Genomic DNA, 17825 nt, shown 5'->3' on the forward strand with positions numbered 1-17825 from the left:
ACTGTGCCACCAGGGAAGTCCCAAGAGAGTAGGCCTTAAAAATTCTCATCACAAGAAAAAAAATTTGGTAACTTATTGCGGTGATCATTTTGCAGTGTATCCAAATATTGAATCACTATGTTGTACACCTGAAACTAATATAATGTTACATGTCAATTGCACCTCAGTTATAAAAACCAAACAGAAAAGCCCCACCAAATTCCCTGTTCTTGATCTGCTTTACCTTTCTTTCTCCTTCCCTTCCCTTTCTCCTGTTTTGAACCATTGGTCTGAAATCCCACCCTCCCCGTCCTCTTCAGCACTTCACTCTTTAACCTCCTTTTTTGTAAAAATTGGTAAACTTAGCCACAGCCCCCTTCTCTGTCTTTCGATTCCCCAGTCTCCCCTAACTCTGGATAGCACTAGCTCCCCAGTCTTTGCAGGTTTCTTCTCACTTGACTTTCTGATGACACTGAAGCTCCCTGGTCCTCTTGTCTTGTCCTCCTCCTGTGCTTTGCTTAGCTCCCTGCTGGCATCTTCCTTGTACGTCTTTGGAGCTCTTTTCCCCACCGCATCCTCTGTCAGCCTCTGAAGTACTCGGGCAGCCTTGGCCACGTGCTGGAGGTCACGCCCTTTGGAGAGCGTGGCTGGCCTTCAGCTCTAAAGCGTCTTCCCCTTCCCAGATACCTGCTAGAATACCAGCCCCTGAATGTCACTTTCTCCATCACTTCACCATCATCTTCCTCCTCAAACCCGCTTCGCCTCCTGGCTTCCTGTGAACTGAATGTACTGCCCAGTAACCAGGACGTGAAACGTCGGTCATCTTTGCCTCTTTCCTTTGACCCGTAGCTGGTCTGAGGCTAAATCCTGTCAGTTCCACCTCTTCCATAGTAGCTCTGACATAAGAGGAACACAAACATCAACAGTGACGTGAACAGCATCAGCAATGACTGCTAACAGTGGTCCAGTGCCTCTGAATACCAGGTACTGGGGCTAAGTGCTTTACAGATGCCGCCTCACGGAATCTCAAGGGGCCTTCTGAGATAGTGCTATTCACTTCATTTTGCAGGTGAGGACCCTGAGGCCCAGCGAGGTTAGGTAACTTATTCAAGGCCACTTAGCTGTCACTTGGAAGCGGTGATTCCACCATCTGACTGCAAACTATACTTCTTTTTTTTTTTTTTTGTGGTACGCGGGCCTCTCACTGTTGTGGCCTCTCCTGTTGGGGACCACAGTCTCCGGATGCGCAGGCTCAGCGGCCATGGCTCACGGGCCCAGCCACTCTGCGGCACGTGGGATCTTCCTGGACCGGGCACGAACCCGTGTCCCCTGCATCAGCAGGCGGACTCTCAACCACTGCGCCACCAGGGAAGCCCCAAACTATACTTCTTTGCTCTATTTCCTTATTTGTAGTTTGATCCCTTTCCCCACCCCAATCCCCGCCCCTTCCTGCCTCAATACTTCTTGACCACATAGCGGTTCCCTCTTAGTTTGCTCTTTTCCCCCAGTCTAATTCATCCTCTAAAAATGTCAGGTATGTCTCTCCCCCAATTTAACTCTCCTCATTTCCCTTCCTTGCTTTACTTTCAGTGGCTAATTTATAAGCAACCAGTAAAGACAAGTTCTCTTTGTTTTTTAAACTAATTTTTATTGGAGTATAGTTGATGTACAGTGTTGTGTTAGTTTCTGCTGTACAGCAAAGTGAATCATTTATACATATATCTACTCTTTTTTAGATTCTTTTCCCATGTAGGTCATTACAGAGTATTGAGTAGAGTTCCCTGTGCTATATATACAGCAGGTCCTTATTAGTGATCTATTTTATATACAGTAGTGTGTATATGTCAATCCTGATCTTCCAATTTATCCCTCCCCCGCTTCCCCCTTGGTAACCATAAGTTTGTTTTCTACATCTGTGACTCTATTTCTGTTTTGTAAATAAGTTCATTTGTACCATTTTTTTTAGATTCCACCTATAAGCGATATCCTATATTTGTCTTTCTCTGTCTGACTTACTTCACTCAGTATGACAATCTCTAGGTCCATCCATGTTGCTGCACATGGTATTATTTTGTTCTTTTTTATGGCTGAGTGATATTGGTCTTTACGGACCAAAGTTTGGCTCTGACCACCTTTATGTACACTTAAGGAGCTGTCTCTGAATAGGCTGTGTATTTTCTCACACTGTTTGCTGAATCCAGAATGTACCCCACACCTCTCAGTTCCACCTTTCGTGAAACCTCTCCTGTTCTTCAAGCCCTGATTCAAACGTTCTCCCTTAGGCGAAAACTTCCTGAGCATCCCTGCCAGCTCTCTGTGCACTTCCATAGTGATTTGTAACCTTCCGTCCTGCTGTGGTAAACTGAGCACCTAGTTCTTATCGGTCACTTCTTTGACACCCCTGACAACTCTAGCATAATTCTCAATAATAAGCATTTTATCAATTTGTCCCATAATATTCTATCAACACAGTAAAGGGAATTTGGGCACATTGTTAGTAAGAGCCATGGATGATCATTGATACCAAAGTCTAAGGGACAAAGGTAATATATTCAATATTTGTTCGCTAGAGCTGCTGTGACAAAGTACCACAAACCAGATGGCTTAAAACAGCAGAAATTTATTCTCTCACAATTCTAGAGGTGAGGTCCCCAATCAGGGTGTCAGCAGAGCCATGCTTCCTTGGAAGGCTCTAGGGAAGGAGCCTTGCCCCATCCACCTTCTGGTGTTTCCTGACAATCCTTGGCATTCCTTGGCTTGTAGGTGCATCTCTTCAATCTCTGTCTCCATTGATACATGATACTCTCCTGTATGTCTGCCTTCACGTGGCCGTCTTCCCTCTATGTCTTTGTTTTCTTATAAGGATACCAGTCATTGGATTAAAGGACCACCCTACCCCACTGTGGTCTCATTTTAACTAATGATATCTACAGTGACCTTATCCCAAATAAGCGCTGTCAAGTATGTCTCATTATTCTAATGTTTTGACATCTGGGGCTTGACTGACCCTTGGGAGACTTGCCCTTCCTGGGGCTAACCAATTCCTAGAGATATTTAACCTGAGCACACTTTCCATGTGCAAACTAACCAATCCAGAGCCCATTTTCCCTCCCTGACCCCATTTTTCGGGTTCTAACACTCCAGACCAATATTCTTCTGCCTTAACTGCCTCAGAGCCAGGTACCAGGTAATCAGGAACAGTCTCTATACCCCCAAGCCTGCTGAAAAATTCACACCAACCCATCTTAAGCCTGCTTACCCTGCCTTGCCTGTTCCTTCATGTGGATGCTGCAATAAACCCTCTTGCCCACATTTTCCTTTTGCTCATTGCCTCCTGACCTCCCCGGTGCTTCCCCATGTGGCCCTGCATGGCATGCCATGCCTCCTGTTTCTAGGGATCTGTGAGGATAAGCGTCTTCGTTCCTGAGAGTTGTTTCCATGTCTGCATGTCTTACCACACCTGATAAAAACAAATCCCTGGTACATTTAAAAATAGTCACATTCTGAGATACCGGGGTGGAGGAGGGTTTGCAGTTTCAGCATATCATTTTGGGGGATAAAGTTTAACCCATAAAAGGGAGGAACCTAATCCTCATATTTTATTTGCATTCCAATGTGGGGCAGTGACCCAGTGACTAGCCTCATCAGGTAAGCGAGGAGCAGATTTGAGGTGCAGCATGCCAGGGAGAGAATCCGTAGTCACCCTCTGTTCTTAAATATCAGCATAGGGAAAGGCACTAATTGCAGCCTCACTGAAATTACATCATAGGGGAGGCATAGAAGATTCATAATAGGGAGAAAGATAGATAGATGGATTTTCTTTTCCTTTGAAAAGTGGCAAAATACATGTAAATTATCTGCTTGAAGATTTAATGGATGAGCTATTGTGATTGTTTTTAGGAATATATTTGATTCTGAGTTCTCTGCTAACCATTTTTTTCTTTTTCTTTTCTTTCTTCTTTTTTTTTTTCTTAAAAGAAAGCGGCAGCCCAGAATCTCGTGTTAACGCTATCCATTTCTTGGTACACAAACTGCCGGAGAAAAATAAAGAAATGTTGGATATTTTGGTGAAACACTTAACTAAGTAAGCCTCTTTTTCTTCCTAACTTGCTTTATTTTGCTCTGGGCACCGTGCGGTGGTGTCGGATATGTAACACTTGGAGCTGGGGCTGTTTATACAATACCAGGGACCACACCTGCGAGGGCAGGCTGGACACTTGCCTTATTGTGTGTGTTTTGGACAAGAGTGATGAAATATGATGCTTTCATGAAGTCCTATAATTATTTGCTCAACGTCACTGCCAGCAACTCAGGGTTTGATTTGAAGTAAGAAAAGAGAATCTTACACATTTCCCTGCATACAGATTCTGGAAATGTGATTATAAGCCTGTTAGCAAATTTAGCTTGATTTCACACCTACCTAACTCTGAGTCTGAACATGTCCTTCAAGTTTGTTTAGTCCAATAATACGTAGTTATTTCATAGGATCCAGTTTACTCCTTTCACTCCCCCTTTACAAAGCAAGCAAAATCTAATAATTCAGTGGAAAAATTAGCTCTTTCTTCGTATATAAAGGACTCCTAGATCACTGTAATTGTAAAATTTTAGAGGTGAGAGGAAGCTGAGGAATGCTATGTTTTACAACCCATATTTCACATGAAAAAGAAACTGAAGGCCAGAGGATATTATGAGTTTCCAAGGGTCCTACTGCTAGTAAAGCTGTTCATTCATTTGGTCAGCAAATATTGGTTGAATGCCTTCTTAAGGTGCTAGCTGGTACAAAGATACATAGTTGAACAAGATAGACAAAGTCCCTACTTTCATGAAGTCCCTTCTTTCTGAGATGGAAAAGATAATAAACATTAAAAATAAAAATATAAAATAATTTCAGGTGATAAATGATAAAAAGACGAAGTAGAGTGAGGGATAAAGAATATATGTTGGGTATTGGACTATAAAGTGGGTTGTTATGGAACTTCGTTTCTGAGGATGAGACCTTTTGAAATGAGACCCGAATTAGGTTGCAGGGCTGCTGAGAACAGTTGTCCAGGTTGTTCACTGCACAATGGTACTGGGCCAGAGGGATGAGTGTGGGTGTTCTGATCAAGCTCTGTGTGCTTGTGAAGGTGATTCTTACAAAGGTGCCATGTAGTCTAGTAGTGCCTGGAAACGAGGGTATAATGATCTGGGGAAAGAAGCAGTGTTCTAAGTAGAAAGGAGCAGTAAATGAAGGTGTTCAGAGACACAAGCTTAGCATATACATAGAATTATTAAGAAAGATGCTGTGGTTAAGCAGAGCATCAAAGAAAGGGAAGTAGGAAGGTAGGCAGGGACCCCATCACATGGGGCCTTGCCAGATGCGGTGATCTCAGTGGCAGACACTGAGGACAGTTGAGTCTGGCTCCTTGTTTTTAGGGAAATACAGAGTTGCAAAATACTCTACATGCCACAGTTATTGCCCCTTCTTTTAACCAGAGACCTTTCTTCCCCTCCTCATCTTATTAGTGTTTCAAATCACTCCAAGCAGAACCTCATGACCGTGGCAAATTTAGGAGTGGTGTTTGGACCAACTCTGATGAGGCCACAGGAAGAAACTGTTGCTGCCATCATGGATTTGAAGTTTCAGAATATTGTCGTGGAAATTTTAATTGAAAACCATGAAAAGGTAAAAGTGCTTTTTTTTTTTTTTTTTTCCAGAAGGGAATTCCTGTTTTGGGCTCGTCCCTGTGTGAGGTACAACTGTCCTCTTAGATTTTCCTTCTCTCTCTTTTTATTTAATGATTTTATTATCATGATGGTGAGCCTGGTTCTGAGAAGTCCTCATGGAGCTTCTGTCTTTGGATGGAGTTCCACAAATCTGAAGCTTACCTGTTATCTCACTGGTTTAAGGAAGCAACGTTTAATCCAGATGCAAATGAATGTCCGCTCTGTTATTGTGGACTGTTTATGTCTTTTGTTGCCTTTGTTTCTATCCTTGGATTTCTCACTGAAATTCTGTTTACTGTAACACAGGGAAAACATTTTTTGTCAATCTGTATCACACTCTCCCCAGAAAAACACACACAACTGTCCCTCTCCCTGCAATTGTGCTAACAATTTCAGGGGATTCACAGCATCCTCAAACCTGGGGCCTCCAGGTTGAGAACCTCTGGTTTAAAATGAATACTCTCTTAGGTAACATATCCTGTTGTTTGTTTCTCTGTATTCAAGGGAATACATGATTTTTCAAAATACAATAGACTCTTTCAAGAACTTTTAGATTTTTCCCCCCTTTATTCTGTTCATATAGATCAGGACCTTGCTAATAACTTTCCTCACTTTTAAGATAGGGAATTGGAAAACTATTAAAATGCTTGGTCAACCACTTTAATTGTTTATAAGTTTTCTGAAATATTGAGATTCCGTTATATGCCAAGCATGTATTAGGTTCTGGGAGGTGAAGATGAACATTACAGTCCTTGATGGAAAGTGGGTCACGATCTAGGGGATTGAGCCCTGTTTCGGGATTTGTAGCCCACAGCACACATCCCTGTCTGACATTATGCAACTGACTTATTTTTCTAGTTGTTATCTATTTCTTTCTTCTAGATCTTTGAGGACAAAGATCTTTTTGCACATTTAGAATAATACCTGGTATTCCTTAGGCGCTTGGTTAGTATTTATTTGGTGAATTAATGGATTCAGTGAAATTTCTGGGGGTCAGGGGAGTGGGAAAGAGACAGATGAAGAGAGGTGTAGTCCTTTTGCACAAGTGTTGCGAGAACATTTCTTGGATTCTTGTTGCATTTGCTGTTGGCTAGAGCAATTCTAGCTGGTGCAAATATCGGTTCCCACTGAAAAGCTAGGCTTGAAACCTGGTTAGAGATTTGCTTTATCAATATGGTAAAAGCAGCTTGTTTTGTGGGTGTCAGACCAGTGTGGGGTTTTTGGTTTTGTTTTTTGGTAGCTAGTGGTGCATTTATGCCTCCTTTTATGGCCCCGTCAAACTGTCATTAATGTGTACGGTGAACTATCCAGACAGCTTCAGGGCACGATGGCTAGTATTCATTTTGAGAAAGAGAAATAATTAGACTATAAGCTTCGAGACAATGCTTAGGAGCGCTACTATCATTAGATTAAACCCCAATTAAGAGAACTTTTATCCAATTTATTTGTGAAAATACTGGTTCTGGGTCTTGCTCTTGGATAAAAGGCTCTCCATCTCATGCTGTAGCTTCCTATTTTCTTCTCTTTGAAGCTGGGAAGAGAAGTACACGATTTTTTTCTGCTGGGAAATAGAGAGGGCTGCTTTCACCTTGTTAACCAATCTTACAGGAATTCCAAGTGGCACTGGCGAGCCAATTATAATAAACAGCAGATGGAACTGGACCCACTCTCGGAGATGGAGCTTTATAGAATGAAGTAGAGGGTTTTCGGTTCTCCTTCTCTCCCTTTCGGTGGCCAGGCTAGATAGTGCTGTGAACGCACAACCAATACTGATTGCAGTCCTGAGGTTTCCTACCAAGAGGAGGTGAGATATTGACTTCCAGATTCTTCGTTGAGTGTGTGAGTTTAGCTTTGGAAGCAGAGGGTTCTTGGGACTGGGTAGGGGCAGTTAGCTTGGATTAGTGAACATTTTTGAGAACTTAATATCCCTGTTACCTCTTTCCCCCCCCTTCGATCTCATCCTTGTCCACTTTCACTCTCACTCCCAGCTCATTGCTCCTGCTCAAGTGGTCTTCACTTCGGAGTCCAGGCTCTGCTATGAGGAAAAATATTTCTGCTAACGAGGGTGATTGCGTAGAAACACTTCGTAGGGATGTCTGGCCCCAGCTGAGCCATACGTTTCCTTGACAACTGATCCACATACACCACCCAAAGGAGCTGATGTTTGACTTGAATGTAGTGAGGGAGAGATACGGCTCCTCTTAATGTTTGAGAACAAAGAGAAAAAGAGAGAGGGAGAAAGGAGAGCAAATGTTAAAAAGAATACTCTCGTGAGGAAGGAAAAAAAATTATAATTAAAAAAAAGGAGGGCTTCCCTGGTGGTGCAGTGGTTGGGAGTCTGCCTGCCGCTGCAGGGGACACGGGTTCGTGCCCCGGTCTGGGAAGATCTCACATGCCGCAGAGCAGCTGGGCCCGGGAGCTATGACCGCAGAGCCTGCGCGTCTGGAGCCTGTGCTCCGCAACGGGAGAGGCCACAACAGTGAGGGGTCCGCGTACCACAAAAATAAATAAATAAATAAATAAAATAAAAATTAAAAAAGGAGGGGAAACTAGCAATGAAATGGAACGGCCTAGGTGGTGTCTATGAAGGAGAAGGAACTGGGGGGGTGGTAATGACAGTAGAAGGAAAATGTTTTCTTTTCCTCAGTTACTTATTTTTCTTCCCTAGGAATGTGAAGAATGTTAACTCTGACTAGGAAAGTCACTAAGTCAGAAAAGGAAACTTTCAACATATAATTAAAGCAAGAAAGCTCCAGATTAATTTTGGAGTTAGAAAAAGACCCTTGGTTAATCTGCTTTGGAGATCACATTTTATCCAAGCCTCTTTGTTGTTTTCATAAAATCCATATGTACTTTATAGGAAACTTAATCCATATGTTTTGGCTTCATTTCCACTCAGTACATTAAGATGTTGTTTTAAAAGAAGTGTTCGCGGGCCAAAAAAATTATCAAGGTCTTTCTTCCCTTGCAAACCAGAAAATTGCATTTCCCAGGTGGAAAGGGTACTGTGAAATTCCCAAGGATTTTCACATTGGAGTTGTGCCTCAGAATGTGTGAGTTCTGCATATGTTTTGTTCTTAAAGTATACAGTTGTCCCTAGGTATCGGGGTGGGGGGGATTGGTTCCAGGACCCCCTGCGGATACCAAAATCCACGGATGCTCAAGTCCTTTATATAAAATGGGAGAGTATTTACATATAACCTATGCACATTCTCCCATATACTTTGTCATCTCTAGATTACTTATAATACCTGATACAACGTAAATGCTATGTAAGTAGTTGCCAGCGTGCAGCAAATGCAAGTTCTGCTTTTTGGAACTTTCTGGAGCCTTTTTTTCCAAATATTTTCGATCTGCTGTTGATTACATCCGCTAATGGGGAACCCACGGAGGACAGACTGTACTTGTTATGGATTAATTCAGTACATCTGTCATGAGTGCCTGCTCTGAATCAGACATGGCGTGAGATTTGGGAGAAGTGAAGACAGTCCTTTAGGGAAAAGAAGAAATGGTGGAGAGTAAGCACTCTCAGACAGATAGAGAGAAAGCTGCCGAGACTTCCGAGGAGAGTTTATGTCCAACTGTGGGGAATCTGGAAAGTTTCCTGAAGAGGTGATTTGAGTAGGTTTTAGAATGGAGTTTGAACAGGTGGAGGTGTTTTTAAGGGGACACTTCAGGTGTGGGGCATCATGTCATCAGAGAAACAGAGCAGGTGTGTGTTCTGGGAACATGAGGCTCCTGTTGGCACAGCGGCGAGTGGTACGAGATGAGATTGGAAGGAGATCTGGGCCAGGTGTGGGGAGTTTCAGACGGCCACCTTAGGGCTTTGGATCTAATTTTAGAGGTATCAGGGCCTCTCGTAGTTTTTAAGATTAAGCCTCTCGTGCTTAATCTGGCAGCAGGGTTGGCAGTAGAAAGTAGAGGAATAAAAGACCAGGTGAGAGGTCCCATGGCATGGTCGTGAGAATGGTGAGTTACAGGTGGAGGGCATCAGTTTGTGAGGCGGGATAGACACAATCCAGGCACTGGATTTGTATCTCAGAAGAAGGTGTTATAAATGATGCTGAATATTCCATCCTGGGAGAATATTGGTGTTATTAATGGAAGGAGGGAAAAAATGGGTTTGGGGCAGAAGATGAGTTCCGTTGATAACATGCAGCATTTTAGTTGTTGTCTGGCTATCCGGCAAGATAAGCCCAGCAGACAGTTGGAGATGTGGGGCTCAACCTGGGGAGAGAATTTAGTGGGAGCGAGTGTACCATATGGCGTAAAGACATGAGATAGACGTGAGAAAGAATGCCTTGGTGTGTCTGTTATATACGGTGTTTATCTCATATGACTGTGTGTGTGTGTAATGCCCATTGCGTATATATATATGTAATGGTATCCTTATATGTGTACAGAATTCATATTACATATCTTATCCCTTTATGCATATGAGAAAAACCGAAGGGTAAAAGATCCCATGCTCACGGCCACACAGCTAGTGAGTGGCGATGCCTGGGTTTACACTAAGGATTGTTCGACCCCAAAGCCTTTGCTTTTCATTACTCAGGGAAGAGAAGAACAATGTCTTGGAGAAATAATGAGATTTTACTCTTAGTGATAAAAGAGGAGCCAGAAGAAGCCCAGACGAGTTCAGTGTCAGGGTGGTCAAGGGGTGTTGTCAGTGATGCCAGTTGCTGTTAGGAGATGGACAAGTATGAAGACTGGTGGAAGGCGTGTTGTCTCCAAGAGCGACATGTCTGTTGAGAGCAACTTGTAAGGCCTTAAACGTGTGAGTGTTCAGGAATGGATGATAAGAAGTCTGGACCTACTTCCAGTTTTTCCCATGTGACAGAAGAACAGATGGGAGGAAGAGTCAGAGCAGACGTGACAGGGAAAGGAAGGATGATGGAGGACCCGTACACCTGCCTTGTCCACGGCTTGCTCATTATTCTCATATTCTGATCACCTGTTAGCTGACAGCTGGGGTGGGGGGGCCACCCAGTTCTTCAGAGGAACTTCGTTAAACAGGCGTGTAAAGAACCCTGTCGAGTTACAGGATCTGTTTAAATTGAGCCTCTTCTGCTATTTTATACATTTTTAATGTCATAAAAGAAATAGATATTTATAATGTGACTCAGCCTTTTCTCTGCCCTGTCCCTCAGGGCCCTTGAAGATTCAGAAGAGGCTCTGAGAATCATCAAAACAAACAAACAAACAAACAAAAACATATCAGGGTGGTTCTCTTTTCATATCTGCCTTGTTTTATGTTAATGTTTAAACTGGCAATTTATATAAAGTAGGGTACATAATGTTACTCTCAACCAAATCACTTTACAAAATACACACCATAATATAGTTATAATCCAGGTTACATTTATCTTGTTAAGGATTTTCGTTGGATTTTCAGTGTGATGGGTTGCTCTCATGGTCACTGATTCTCTGAGGGTCAGTAGGTTATGAAGTTGTTGGTTTTTTTTTTTTTTTTCTAGTATTAGCCTTTATGTAGTACAGTTTCTGTGGACCACAAGGTGCTAAGAGTTTGTTTACAATAAAACTTTTCCGGGCTTCCCTGGTGGCGCAGTGGTTGAGAGTCCGCCTGCCGATGCAGGGGACACGAGTTCGTACCCCGGTTGGGAAGATCCCATGTGCCGCGGAGCGGCTGGGCCCATGAGCCATGGCCGCTGAGCCTGCGCGTCCAGAGCCTGTGCTCCGCAACGGGAGAGGCCACAACAGTGAGAGGCCTGCGTACCACAAAAAAAGAAACCAAATAAACAAACAAACAAACAAAACTTTTCCTTGGTGAGGATTCCTATAAGTTTGCTAAAAGAAGCATGTTCACCTTTGAAGCGAGCTCTGTGTCAGTCTGTCTCGTTTCTCCTGGTGAGAAAACGGAGGCCGTTCGGGATGGTCACGCTTTGTTGGAAAAGGCTGACCACGTTCTTGTTCACGAGTTTCTTCAGTGGATTGTGCTTTATCCATCTTTGTCACATAGGTTGCAGAGTTCTTGAATAGGCTGTGTCCTCCAGTCATAGAGGAACCTAGAAACAGTAAAGGTGAGAAGAACATATACATTTCCCCTCAGATGTCCAGCGTAATCCCCAGAATATTAAATTACATGCACATGGGCAAGGGTATCCAGTGGTGCAGTGCATCACTTTTGTTAACCTTGGGACTGACTTTCTGACCTGCATCCTCCTGTCTTTGCCAAAAGTTAGAAGAATGTGTCTCTGCTCCCAGGTTCATGGTGGGATGGATTCCCTGTTCAGGCCCCACCTGCAGTCCACGTGTGGTCTGTTTCTGGGTACAGGGCAGCCCGTTCCTCCATTCCTGAAGCTTCAGGAACCACACCCAACCTGGCTGTCTCCTGCGGGTTGATCTCTGCCATCCTTTAACGCCAGCGAGGCCCAAGTGAGTAGCACGCAAACCATTTTTCACTGAGCGCGAGGAACCTTCCAGTCTTAGGGCATGCTTGTCATTTAATGGGGAAAATAATTCTTTTTAAAAAAGAATCCAACGTGAACTGCATCTTGATTGAGCTTTGCTGGCCCTGGGTTGCTAGGCAGCAGCAGTTTTCATGCGGCAGGAAAAGAAATGTCTTAAGCACCAGCAACAATAAAACTCCAAAGTTTCTAAAAGTTGGTGTCTGCCTGAGTCATGACCACTCAGCCTAGAGGTCAAATCCTGCAGCAAGAATATCTGACAAATTTTCAAAGGTTTTTTTTTTTTCTTTTCCCCTTGCAATTTTCATAAATGTCCTCCTTGGCACAGCCATGAAAATGTACTTTACTGTTACTTTTTTTTTTCTCTTCTCAGCAGGGCTGTGCGTTTTCTGGTGTGTTTAGAAAGAAGCTTGAAAAGCACAGAAAACTTTGTCTTTCTCCTTCCTTTAAGGAGAGTTGGAAAATAATAATGACATTGTCTTCTGCCCTTTTCGTTTAGCTCCGGCATGGGATGTCTCTGCTGTGTGCTGTGCTGTAGCTCTGGAGATGGTAGATAATATTCTACCATGGGACTAGAGTGGTTTGATGCAAGCAAATTCTGTAACATTTTCATGTCCAGTAGAGACAAGGCACTGGGACTGTCTCAGGAAGATCGAATAGCTACGGTGTAGAAAGCGGGGCGGGGAGGTTTATTCTCTGTTGTCTAAGAAAGCATACTCGGTCCAAGTGAGCAGAACTTGCTGGGAGGTGAGTTTTTGATTCAGCAGAAGGCAGAACTCCATAATATTTGTAATAATGAGACTGTGTTCATAGTAGAGATGGGTCTGAGGAGTTGGAGGAAAGCTGGCAGATGGCTGAGGTCTGGCCCACTCTGAAAGCCTCGGCCAGAGACCTTGGAGACGCAGAGCTGCAAAGACAGGTCCTCCGAGCTTGTCTCAGCGCTTGGCACTTGACACTGAATCAGTGTTGGTACAATTCAGAATGGTGAGGAGGAATCAATTTTATGTTGTTTATATTCCCAGCAATACCCAGAGTCCTTGGAAGGGAAAATAAGGGTGTAAGCGTGAGGGGTGGGCATGGTGTGGTGTGTGTGGGTGGGCCCTAGAGAAGCAATCTTGACTTTCCTTAGAGGACAACAGAGTGTGGGGTGCTTATGGGCTTGGTTTTTGCATGGACAAAGTGCCCCACCCCTTTTTGCTTTTTTTTTTGCGGTACGCGGGCCTCTCACTGTTGTGGCCTCTCCTGTTGCGGAGCACAGGCTCCGGACGCGCAGGCTCAGCGGCCATGGCTCACGGGCCCAGCCACTCCGCGGCATGTGGGATCTTCCCGGACCAGGGCACGAACCCGTGTCCCCTGCATTGGCAGGCGGACTCTCAACCACTGCACCTCCAGGGAAGCCCCAAAGCGCCCCCTTTTAACTTGTCTTTGTAAAATAAATAAACCGGCTTTCAGAGCTGTCTCTTCCATATCTCTCAAGACAAAGTTGAGAACAGTAATCATTTCAGTAGCCAGCAGAGGGATGATTATGTGCTGGTACCTAGGCTCCGCTCCTCATATGACATTTTATTGAAATAATCTGCAGACAGTATCACAGAATGTAGCAGAGCCAGCTCGAAAGTAGAATTCCTTGGGTTGGAATCTCAGCTCCACCAAGGTGTGTGACTTTGGTGACGCGGGCCCCCCACTTAACCTCATCACGAGATTCCTCATCTGTGAAAGAGGAAAAGCTAAAGTACCCATCCAGCAGAGACCTGTGGCGAGGATGAGGTGGGCTGTTTTACAGACGAGGAAAACGAGGCTCAGTGAATTGCTTAAGTGGCCAGGCTGGGGTTTGAACTCCGTCTGTCTGCCTCCAAAGCCTACTCCTGACATCTACACTGTAGCTGTCTGATAATGTGTGTGTAAATATGCACATTTCATATCAAACAACTGTAATGACTTATTTGTGTTTTTCAAAAGACTTTGTATTTTTTTAGACCAGTTTTAGATTTATAACAGAATTGAGAGGAAGGTACAAAGATTTCCAGTACCGCCCCCGTGCGTGCAGAGCCTCCTCCATGTGTTACAGCCGAGGGACCCACCCTGGCACGTCATCATCACCAGAGTTTACTTAGGGTTCGCTCTTGGTGTTGTACCTCCTTGGGTTAGGCCAAATGCGTTATGACACGTATTCATCACGATCATCAGCGTGTTTTCGGGGTTCTGAGAATACTGTGCTCAGTCTGTTCATCTCCTCCCACCCATGCCCTCCCCACCCGCCAGCCTGGCCATCACTGATCTTTTTACTGTCTTTACAGTGTTGCCTTTTCCAGCTGTCATATAGTTGGACTCATACAGTGTGAGCCTTTTCAGATTGGCTTCTTTTACTGAGTACTATGCATCTAAGGTTCCCCCACGTCTTTTCATGGCTTGGTAGCTCATTTCTTTTTCTTTTTTTTTTTTTTTTACATCTTAATTGGAGTATAATTGCTTTACAATGGTGTGTTAGCTTCTGCTTTATAACAAAGTGAATCAGCTATACATATACATATGTCCCCATATGTCTTCTCTCTTGTGTCTCCCTCCCTCCCACCCTCCCTATCCCACCCCTCTAGGTGGACACAAAGTACCGAGCTGATCTCCCTGTGCTATGCAGCTGCTTCCCACTAGCTATCTACCTTACGTTTGGTAGTGTATATATGTCCATGGGAGCTCATTTCTTTTCAGCGCTGACTTGTTTGTATTTTGAGAGAACCAGGATGACTGTTACGTAAATGACTGTTACACCCAGTGGGTGAGGACGGGAAAGCAAACTCCTCTCACCTGGCCTTCTTCCCGCCGCTCAGGTGGCTTCCCTGTGACATACAGCCCACTTCTGAGATGCGTTCTTTCTAGGCTCGGCAGGCAGGGTCAAGGTCTCTCAGCCTCACCATTGATGAAAGCCCTAGCTAAGCCCTGGTGATCCTCCTCATCTTCATCACCATCAGCATCATTAATATAGGATGACAGTCTGCCTGATACTTATCAAGTGCTCACACTGTATTCTACATCATGATCTCGTCTAGTACCTGCTCAACGACTCTCTGTGTCTGACGTCTCAGGTAGACGTTATCATCCTTATTTTACAATTTGGGAAATGGGGCTTAGGGTGAAATTCGCCCATGGTCACACAGCTGGGAAATGGCGACACTGGGATTGGAACCCAGGACTGTCTGGCTCAGGGGTTGGAGCTGTCAAGCCTTCCACTCTACTGCTGCTCCTTCCATTCTAAATGGCTTTCAGTGGAAGGCTTTGTGTTCGGGGTCACTGTCTAATGGGCAGGGCTGCAATATTCTGATGCTCAGGAACAGCAGATCTGGAATATATGTAGATTGAACTACATCACTAAAAACAATATTTTGATGTCTCACATATATTTTCAGATATCTAAAATTACACCAAATAGTATAAGTGGGAAAACATAAATATGGAATATCAGTTCAATAATATGTAAAGAACTGATTTTTCAAAACTATAAACCAGAGTATTGAGAATAAGCTACACGTTTTTAGCAAAACCTTTAGAATTAAAAATGATAAGTTTGTATTATATAGTATGTGTATTGTTGAAGCCTATACCATGGTAATAGAGCCATTTGCATCAGACTAGGATACTTGCAGAGAAAAGGGTTTTTTTCTCCTTCTTTCTCCTGGAAAGATCTGCTGCTTTGTAGACAGGGCTGGGAAAAGGGTATTTTTCTAGACTGTGCCCCCTCATCTGTAGTGTCCTGTAAGTCATTTAGTACAGATATGTCCTAGCGGACAGCCCAGCCCCGGGCTGCTTGCTGTGGAGGTAGACCCCTCCAGCACGTTTGTGTGACTTGGTGCCGCTCTGCTGATGTAGGCCAGCTGGATGCAGAAGAGCAGACATGCTGGAATCTGGGCTGAGTGAGATTCTGTCTTCTAGAGATTTGGAGTTGGGATGTGGGGAAACGCAGCCCATTACTGTGAGGTGGCTTTTGGGCTTGGGGCTGAAGAACCCCTGGGATGGGTCCAGTACCAAGTGGAGGAAGGCAGTGCTCTGGGAAGGATCGGGAAGCTGATCACAAGACGGATGCAGAGGCGAGAAGTGGAGACTTGTTGGTTGACTCTTGATGGCCTCAAGCTCCTAATTCAGGCAAGTGTTGAGTTCCAGCTCTTTTTGCTTTCTGCCTCTCCTTTTAATAAATCCCTGTTTAATTATGTCAGCTTGGTAACGTTTTGGTTGCAACCAAGTCGTCTTTGGGTAGTGTGAGAAAATACACAGGGCAGGGTTCCTGCCAGTTTGATAAATTCACAGATAGTTTATTCATTAGCTTTGATTTTGGCTCAGTTTATGTTTTGGTGACTGCAGGTAGCCCCTGTATGTCCTTGAGGTCAGCTGCTCCTTGCACGCAGTCCTTATGAAAACAGAGCAAGTGGGTCTGGTCGATGCAGTTTTAGGTAGAAACTGGTACTTTGAGGTCATGCAAATCTTAACTTGTTGGTCGGTTCCCATAATTATATGATTAGACCTTCTTTAACTTTCTTCTTCAGTTTTCTCCCTTTGGACCAAGGTTGAAACCGGAAATGGCTTTCTTCTCAATTCTTATATCATTTCTTTTTTTTGCCAGGTAATTGTTTTCCTAATACTTGGTCTCCAGTATTGTACCCCCCACTGTGTTCTTATACATCTCCTGGCAGGATGGTCCTCTGGTCTGCTGTTAGTCAGTCAGTTGACATTTTAAAGTCCATTCATGCATCCAACATCCTTTTCCTCTATCAAGAGCAGTAGTTTTGAAGCCTTACTACATGAAGACCCACTTTGAAAATTTAAAGAAAGCTTTGGGTCCTGTTCCCAGAAAGCAGTATAGTATATATACACAAAAATATATATATACAATTTTAGGAATTTTGGGGACTCCCAGGTCAAGAACCTAGAACTATAGGGAAACCAAGAGCTGCAGGATGATCCATGAGGAGTTAGGGTCCAGAGCATTTCTTCAGGCTCGACTTTCCTTGTCTTTTGCTGGTGACTTATTTTCCACACTTCTGCTCAGGAACTGGGCGGGGGTCAGGTAAGGATTCATACATTATTTTTTTTAATATCTTTATTGGCGTGTGATTGCTTTACAATGTTGTGTTAGTTTCTGCTCTATAACAAAGTGAATCAGCTATATGTATCCATATATCCCCACATCCACATCCTATCCCACCCCTCTAGGTGGTCACGAAGCATCGAGCTGCTCTCCCTGTGCTTTGCAGCAGGTTCCCACTGGCCATCCATTTTACATTTGGTCGTGTAGATATGTCCATGCCACTCTCTCACTTCACCCCAGAGGATGCATACTTTATTGCGTATGTTCCCCACTTGGGGCCAGCCACCAAGGAAGCCTTTCATGGAAGTATTGATTGCTTGGCTGGGCCATAGACAGTAGGAGTCCCCACTGAAAGGGCATTGTGCTTAAATAGCAAAAGGCAGCCCCTTTGTATTATTTTGACATGTGCTGGTGTTCAGACTTCTGCCACAGCAGGCAGAGGGTGGAAATCAGCTCGGGGGCAGATTGAAGAAGGCCCCTCTGTCCAGCTCAGGTCTTCCTACAGCAGCCTCATTAGCTCATTTGAATTCTTCCGCATCTCCCTGAAGTTAAACCCGTTTTGAAGCCCCACTGCTGCCTTTAGTCAGTGCTAATTGACCATGTGGTAGTGTCTCAGCTCCTGCGTCTTTAGTATAGCA

The 17825-nt window shown here is 44.1% G+C and overlaps 1 protein-coding gene across 2 annotated transcripts in view; it reads left to right on the forward strand.

The window, feature by feature from the left end:
* Window positions 1-17825, forward strand: part of ARHGAP10 (Rho GTPase activating protein 10) — a 333769-nt gene that overhangs the window by 226713 nt on the left and 89231 nt on the right. For both annotated transcript variants that reach the window (XM_081245305.1, XM_081245304.1), the window contains 2 exons: window positions 3958-4063; window positions 5485-5644. In XM_081245305.1, coding sequence (XP_081101431.1) covers window positions 3958-4063; window positions 5485-5644 — 266 coding nt within the window. The remainder of the gene's footprint in view (window positions 1-3957; window positions 4064-5484; window positions 5645-17825) is intronic.

Source organism: Mesoplodon bidens (assembly GCF_964165515.1).
Source record: "Mesoplodon bidens genome assembly, chromosome: 1".
In the NCBI taxonomy this organism is placed as follows: domain Eukaryota; kingdom Metazoa; phylum Chordata; class Mammalia; order Artiodactyla; family Ziphiidae; genus Mesoplodon; species Mesoplodon bidens.